This window comes from Postia placenta (assembly GCF_002117355.1).
Source record: "Postia placenta MAD-698-R-SB12 unplaced genomic scaffold POSPLAscaffold_24, whole genome shotgun sequence".
In the NCBI taxonomy this organism is placed as follows: domain Eukaryota; kingdom Fungi; phylum Basidiomycota; class Agaricomycetes; order Polyporales; family Adustoporiaceae; genus Rhodonia; species Rhodonia placenta.
The window spans coordinates 423,412-430,611 of NW_020169855.1; the positions used below are offsets into that span (position 1 = coordinate 423,412).

General features: G+C 55.8%; 1 protein-coding gene across 1 annotated transcript in view; it reads right to left on the reverse strand.

The window, feature by feature from the left end:
* Positions 1-3,852: 3,852 nt before the first annotated feature.
* POSPLADRAFT_1160552 (hypothetical protein) overlaps positions 3,853-7,200 on the reverse strand; it is a gene marked incomplete at both ends in the record, with an annotated part of 4,805 nt that continues 1,457 nt past the window's right edge. Inside the window, one exon of the mRNA XM_024487562.1 lies at positions 3,853-6,773. Within this exon, the coding sequence (XP_024333138.1) occupies positions 3,853-6,773 (2,921 nt within the window). The remainder of the gene's footprint in view (positions 6,774-7,200) is intronic.

A 7,200-nucleotide genomic window follows, 5' to 3' on the forward strand; every position in this document is an offset into this window, starting at 1 on the left:
TTGTCATCACAGCCTAGGAGGACTCGTCTAAGGTGAGCCTCCGCGCAACGGTCGAATTGAAGCGTTCGTAGAACGTCGAACGATGTCGCGACTATCGAGTTGAATCGAAGATATTCGTACAAGGGATGGTCTGGAACATAGGAGAAAATCAAACATATCGCGTAACGTGAGAGCAGGAATGGAGAGAAGAAAGTACGTATCGTGTTGTAACAGTAATAAAAGGGAAGAACCTCTATTCGTCGCGTTCTTCGGCTTCTTCGACTTCATCATCGTCGTCGTCGCCTAGAGAATTCGATAGTTCGAGTTCTCGAAGACGCTCGGTCGAGACATCTTCGAGATCTTCGGGGATTGGAATGGATTTGCGCGCGAAATACGGAATGACGCGGAATGCTGCGATGGGTCGATCGAGGACTGTACCGTCGAGTTCGCACACGATGTACGCGCCGCCCTTGTTGCGCGAGACAACGATGAGGGGGCCTAGATATCGTGGGCGCATCTTGCGGTTGAGGGACTTCTCGATCTTCGTGTTGCATATGAGCACTAGGGCTCCGCGCTTGAAGTCGAAATCCTGGATTGAGTGCTCGTGCTCTTTCTCGAAGCGAATTGCTGCAGTTCGACGTGCTTCGTAGACCTTCGAGTGGAGTTCGGTGACTTGCTCGACGCGTTTCTGAAGCGCAATGGCCCTACGGGCAATGAGATCGGTTGTCGAAAGAATCGAAGTTGGTGGCGGTTGCAGGTACGTAGCTTCGATGATGTCGAGAGGAATGAGTGGATGGGTGCCCGTAACAGCGAAATAGGGTGAGCAGCCCATGCGTCGTCGAGTTGTGATGCGCTCGGACCAAAATACAAAATACGCAGCTTGGGACCATTTCTTCTCATCTCCGTCGGCTGTCTTAAACAAGGCTTGTCGCGTGCTGAAATGCGGACGTTCGACGAGACCGTTCGCCCTCGAATTGTACCCACTGATTCGAATATGGTTGATGTGGTACTTCTTCGAAAGGTAATCGGCCGCCTTGATGAAAGCCGTACCGTTGTCGGTGACGATCTCGCTGAGCGCGCCCCATCGACAGAGGACGTCTTCGAAGATCCAGTCGGCGAGGGCCTTTGCTGTCTCTTTTCGAAGCATTCGAAACTCGGGGTAAGTCGTGAGCGAGCATCTACCTTGGACCAAGTACTTGTATCCGCCCGAGGCCGGCATGTGCATTGTGTCGATGTGAATTTTCGCGAAGATGGGGGCTGGTACTGCGACGGTCGGAGGAATGAGGATTTGACGCACTTGTCGAGACTGGCAGATATGACACGATCGAACGAACCAAGTGATGTCGGCGTAGTGGAACGGCCACCAGAATCGCTCATTGACAAAGGCTCGGGTTGCGTAGATTCCTCGATGCGCGGTGCGGTCGTGGCATTCTCGAAGTATTCGAAGGCGATCGCCGGGCTTGACGACTAGCTTGTGTGCTCCGTGACTGTCCTTGCGCCAGAGGGTGTCGTTGTCGAGGAAGAATTGCATGCAGTACTTGATGAATCCTTCGTAAACGCTTTCGGAGATGTTGTCGGGCTTTGCTAACGTTCGATGAAATTCGAGCACGTCGTCGAGCTTTGCATCTGCGAGTTGCGCTTGCTCCGATCGAGGCACTAGCTTGTAGCTATCCTCCTCCCTATTGAAATCTGAGCCGTCCTCGGCTCTGTCATTGGTGAAGATGGCTAGCAACTGTACGGACGGGAGGGGCTGAATCTGGTGAACGAAAGAATGCATCTGGTCGATCCAATCGTCGAACTCTTCGTCGACCTCATCTTCGATGACATCACCGGGCTGAGCTGTGCGTCGAGAGAGGCCATCGGGGCCGTGCATTGTACCGGGGACGTGGACGAGCGTGAAATGGAATGTGAGAATCGAGACAATCCACCGGTTAATACTCGCGCTTGGGGCTATGTCCGGATTCTTCAGCATACCTTTGATGTACCGAGCATCGACTTCGACGATGAGGTTACGGACGCCGATCAGGTAGAGTCGAAGGGATCGTAGTGCGCGGAATAGGCCGTAAATCTCGAGCTTCGGCTGCGAAAACCTTCGTTCGCGATCGTTGAGCGTGATCGAGCCGAACCTGCTGTAGTAACGGACTCGCGTGTTGGCTTCGTCGCACTGGCAGAGGTGATATCCGACGGCGATGAACGACGTGTCGACTGCGAGAATGACGGGAGAGGGGGACTCATAATTGATGGCTCGGAGTGCGGGGGATGAGAGTAGTGCGTCCTTGAGGTCTTCCTGCGCCGCGATCTGCTCCGGACCGAACTCGAACTCGACGTCCTTCCTCGTGAGGCGCACGAGCGCATCGGCGCGGTGAGCGAAATTACGGATGAAGATTCGAACGACGCCGATGGTCCCTAGGAATGCTCGAACGTCGGACAGGGTAGCGCATGGACCCCAGTTGCGTATCGAAGCGACGCGAGAGTCGTCGGGGAGGCGTCCGTGAGGAGTGCAGCGATGTCCGACCACCATGATTTCTCGAGCGATGAGGATACTTTTGACTCCAGAGAAGGTACCTCCGGCGTAGCGCATTCGAGTGACTACACGGTTCATGTTCTCGAAATGCTCCCATACAAAGCGTCGAATGCCGGGGTTCGAAGGGAGCCGCTCGTCGTCGTAGTCGGATTCGGGGCCCTTGACGGGAACATCGTCGACGTAGGGCACCGTAACATGCGGAATCTCGGGCTGGAGGATGTAGGTGACGTCGTCGTGGAAGATCGGGACTGAGTTCGTCCAACCCATCGGGAGTGTTACCAGGCGCATGGCTCCGTAGGGTGTCTGGAACGTCGTTAGATCTCTCGAAGACTCGGCGATGAGTCGTTCGTCGTAGCCGACGTAGAGGTCGAGCATGCCGCCGCATGGTCTTCCTCCGAATTGTTCTGCGAGATATTCGGGCGTCGGCGGTACACCAGAATGTTGGATCGTAACTGCATTGAGGGGCTCGAGGGAATGGACGAGTCGAAGAGATTTACCGTCCTTCTTGACGACACAGAACCACCGCGATCGATACGATGAGTTCGACGGTTCATAGACTCCGGCGGCGATCTTTCGCTTGATCACCGCGCAGACTTCGTTGTAGATCCCGGGCGGAATGGGAATATTCTTCTGCACCCAGGGCGTGTGAGGAACGACGGGGAAATCGACAGGGGGGAAGTACTCGGGCTTGAAGCATCCGCGCTCGTCGTCGGTCCAGGCGAAGGCTTCGTTGTGCAGGCACATGAAGTGGTGGAGGACGCGACGTTCTTCGGGAAGTAGGAAGTCGCCGTCGTGAAGCTTTTCGGTCATTTCGAAGCGTTCGAGGGTATACCGACCGGTAGGTTTGAACGGCGGGGGGTCGGTCGAAAGCTTAGGCATGATGGATAGAGGGTCGCCCTTGATGTCTCGAAGTATTCGAAATTGTTCGGGGACGGCACCAAGGACTGGTCGGGTTTTGAGAGTGACAGGCTTGTATTTCTTCTTTGTCGCGGCGAGGATCTTGTGCGTCGAAGGGGTAGAAGTCGATGTCGTCGAAGGAAAGGGAAGAATTGAGTTGGAAAGCTGCGAGATGGACTTCGTCGGGACGGGAGCTGGCGGAGTCGAAGCGAACGGAGCTGAAAATAGAAGAGTCGAAGCCCACGTCGAAGCGTTCGACGGAGCGGCATTAGAAGCTGTACTGTCTGAGGCGTAGAGAGACTGTAAATATGAGGAAACGGAGGTGCATGCGGAGAGGTACAGTGACGAAACAGCGTTCAGAGTCGAGGAATCAACAGGAGAGACGAAGGAAATACTTGGTGTTACCCCATCGTAGTCGATGACTAGCGCGGCTTCTCCTTGATCATGGGGAATCAATTCCTCGAAGCTAGAAAATGCGATTTGCGACACCCGAGAGGATGCTGCCGGCTTCGCGATCTTCCTCGCGCGTATGTCGGAATCGTGACGGTTTCGCCGGTGTTCGGACAGAGGATCGTAATGGTCTGGTTCTCGTCGGCGAAGTTCTTGACGACGCTCTGCGTGAGCACGTCGAAGGGTCGGCCGAGGAGGATGTCGTACGCTGCGTTTCGAATGACGTGAGCCTGAAGATACAAGACGATCTCACCGATGCGGAATGGAACATTTCGAATGAGTCCTAGCGATCGGTCCACCTCGCCGTTCGCCGATTGCATGTTCAGCTGGATAGTAGGATCGAAGAGGAGGTTGAGGCCCAGACAGACCTCTTCCGACATGGCGACGATCTGCGATCCTGGGTCGACGATGCATTCGATCTGCTCTTTGTTGTCGATTAACGCGATGATCGAACGAATCGCGTTCGAATCGCGCGCGACCGTGAATTCTGCGGGGTGCTCGCCGTGAGGGATGTGCTTCAGATATGTTTCATAGGGGTCGGGGACAATTGTAGCACCTGGTTCCAACGTTGTGCCCGAACACGAGAGCTGGTTGACGGCCGTGACCTCGTCGGCGCCGATTTCTACGATGTGGGCCGACGCGACGGGTTCCGTCGAGACTCGCTTAGGGGTGACGGCGTCGCGGTACTTGTTTCGAACGTCCGGCGCGATCGAAAGCAACTCTTCTGGGGTCAGCGTGACGAACTGCGACTTCATCGAACGCTGGAAGATTTCTTCGGCGAGCTTCGGCTGGATAACGGGGACGATGGTCTTGTACGCTGGTTCCTTGCCCTTGTCGTTCGAGGGCTTCGGTGGAGTTGCGAAGTTTCGAACGTTCGGTGGGGCGTAGGTTGCGTCGCGAGCGTTTGCGAAGGGGTGTACTGGTGGTGCTGGGGGAGCGGACGTAGTAATAGGATGAGACGTGGATTGCGTAGGCGAGGAGGAAGACGGCGCGGGTGCTGCTGCTGGTATCGTCGGAGGCGGGGCCGTGCTTGTCGAAGTGCTCGAGGGTGCCGCCACTCCTTTCGATGTACCAGATCCCGAGGCTTCCGCGCTCTTCGGGACGGCTAGCGTCGTGGGCTTCTTCCGCTGTAGAATCTCGACGCCGTCGAAAACCTCCCTTCGCTTCCGAAGCTGAAGGAGTTCTCGCTCGAGCGCCTCGATCCTGCCGCTAGTGTTGAGCGTGAACGTTTGCACAGTCGAGCGATCGTCGATCTCGAAGAGCATCGTTGGAGCGGCGGGTGCTGCGGGATTTCTTCTATGCCACTCGTAGATTCGATCTCGTATTGTGAGACCTGGGATAGTGCGGGGGCAGAAGCTTCCGTTTGGAAGGACGATCTTGCCTTCGGTGTTCCGTTTGCACTTGCCGTCCCGAATGTTGATCTCCGCGAATTCGCAGGTGCCTACCCTGCAGCCACGATTGCCGCAGTAGTGGCACGTCTGTTCAACTCCGCTGTTCTCGTGGACGTGGACGGCAGCTTGTTGTCTCGGTGCGGGGGCGTGGTTGTGCGTAGCGTGCGTCGTCGGCTGAATGAGTGTCGCGATCGTCCTCGACAGGCTTTCGATGATCATCGAGATGTCTTCGGTTTTGATCATCCCGGGGGGCACCGTGGTCGAAGCGTTCGATGTCGAAGCGATAGCTTGGTTCGCCGCGGTCGTAGGTGTGCTCGATGTACCGTGTAGAATGAAAGTAGCCGCCGCGTGAATCTCTGCCATGGTGTATGGGTCGTCGGCGTAGTGATCGGGGTGCTTGAGATGCAGTCGGGTCTCGAGCCGTGTGAGCAACGCTGGCTGGAATCCTCGAAGAAATGCACGACTTTGTTCGATAGGGGAGAGTCGGTTCTGTGCGATGAGATGTTTCGTAATGGCCATGAAGTCGCGGTAATAGCAGCCTAGATCTGCCGCATTGTGAATCCCGATACGAGCGCGTTCTCCGATAAGCTGATCCATGTCTGCCAGCGACCACTTTCTTGTATCGTCGGCGCCAGGATAGAGTGCTCGTACGTCGGCTTTCCAGTCGTTGTAGCTCTTGGTTACGTCGATGAAGGACTCGATGGTTTCCCATAAGTCGGCGACGTCGATCGAAGGGTACCGAACGGCCCACTGTTTCTTGGCTGCTTCGTCGGTAATCTGACACCGGGTGAACAACGCCTCGAGGTCCTGGAAGTAACGCCGAAGCGAACGGACTTCCGACGGGTCGAAGCTTGGTGCTGTCGAATGACCGCGCGGGGGCATCAATGGTGTATTCGTGGTCTGACTCATGTTCGTAGTGGTAGTAGGAGCTGGGCTCGAAGAGGACGTGGTAGTAGTCGAAGGAATTGTAGGTGCGGGCGGTGCGAGGTTGGAGTTCGAAGCTGCGTTCGAAGGTGCCAATGGTGGCGGAGGTGCCAGTTCGGATGTAGGTATGACTGAGAGTCGCGAAGAGGATGCGATGGGCGGCTGTGCGTGGGCGCGAACAGAAGACGGAGTCGGAAGTACGAGATTCGAAGTAGATGGGAAAGGATCCTCGGGTTCGGGCGAAGAACCGGATCGTTCGAAAAGATCAGGAGTCGAAGTGTCGTAGTTGGAAGTAGTGAGGCCTAGAAGCTCGGGGGACGAAGTGCGTTCTTCGGCGGTCGAAGGGATCGGTTCTTCGTCGAAGTCGTCCTGGAGTTCTTGGTCTATCTCGTCTTCTTCGTCGCGGTCGAAGTTACCGGGAATTGTTGGAGAGGGAGTCGAGTGTGTTTGAGAGGAGCTGTCGAGGTTTTCGGCGGCGCTGCGGCTAGCAGCCTCACGCGCTTGCGAGCGGGTGACTACTGGAGACGTTTTCGGAAACCCGAAAGCGGCGAATTCTTGCCTGAAATCCCCTCGCGGTGGGCTCCAGAAATGATACGACCTACGAAACCCTAACCCCTAACCTGGGTGCGACCTAAAGGGACTAGAGAGATGGATTATAGTCTAGTGAGAGGGGAGTTAGCAGCAAGGTGTCCCGCGTTTCGAGTGAACACGAGAAACGTCCTTGGAAAAGGCTACGAACACTAGGGAAGGTACGAGGTGGCTCCGACACGTCGTCGAAGCTACTCGGAGGCTGTGGAAAGTTAGCGATGATCGAAGCTCGGCAGAGCTCTTCGATGTATCGTAGAGAGAAGGGACACGATTCGATAGGGGGGACTTAACTAGGACGCGGTTCGTAGTTTCTTCGACGATAGTCGAAGTCGAAGGGTTCGTCGAGACGGTATCGACGAGTAAACGCAGTGGACGAGGTTTCGAAGTTACGCAGCGAGGGACGAAGTGACGCAGTTGAAAGCTTAGACGCGGGGCGAACTCGACTTA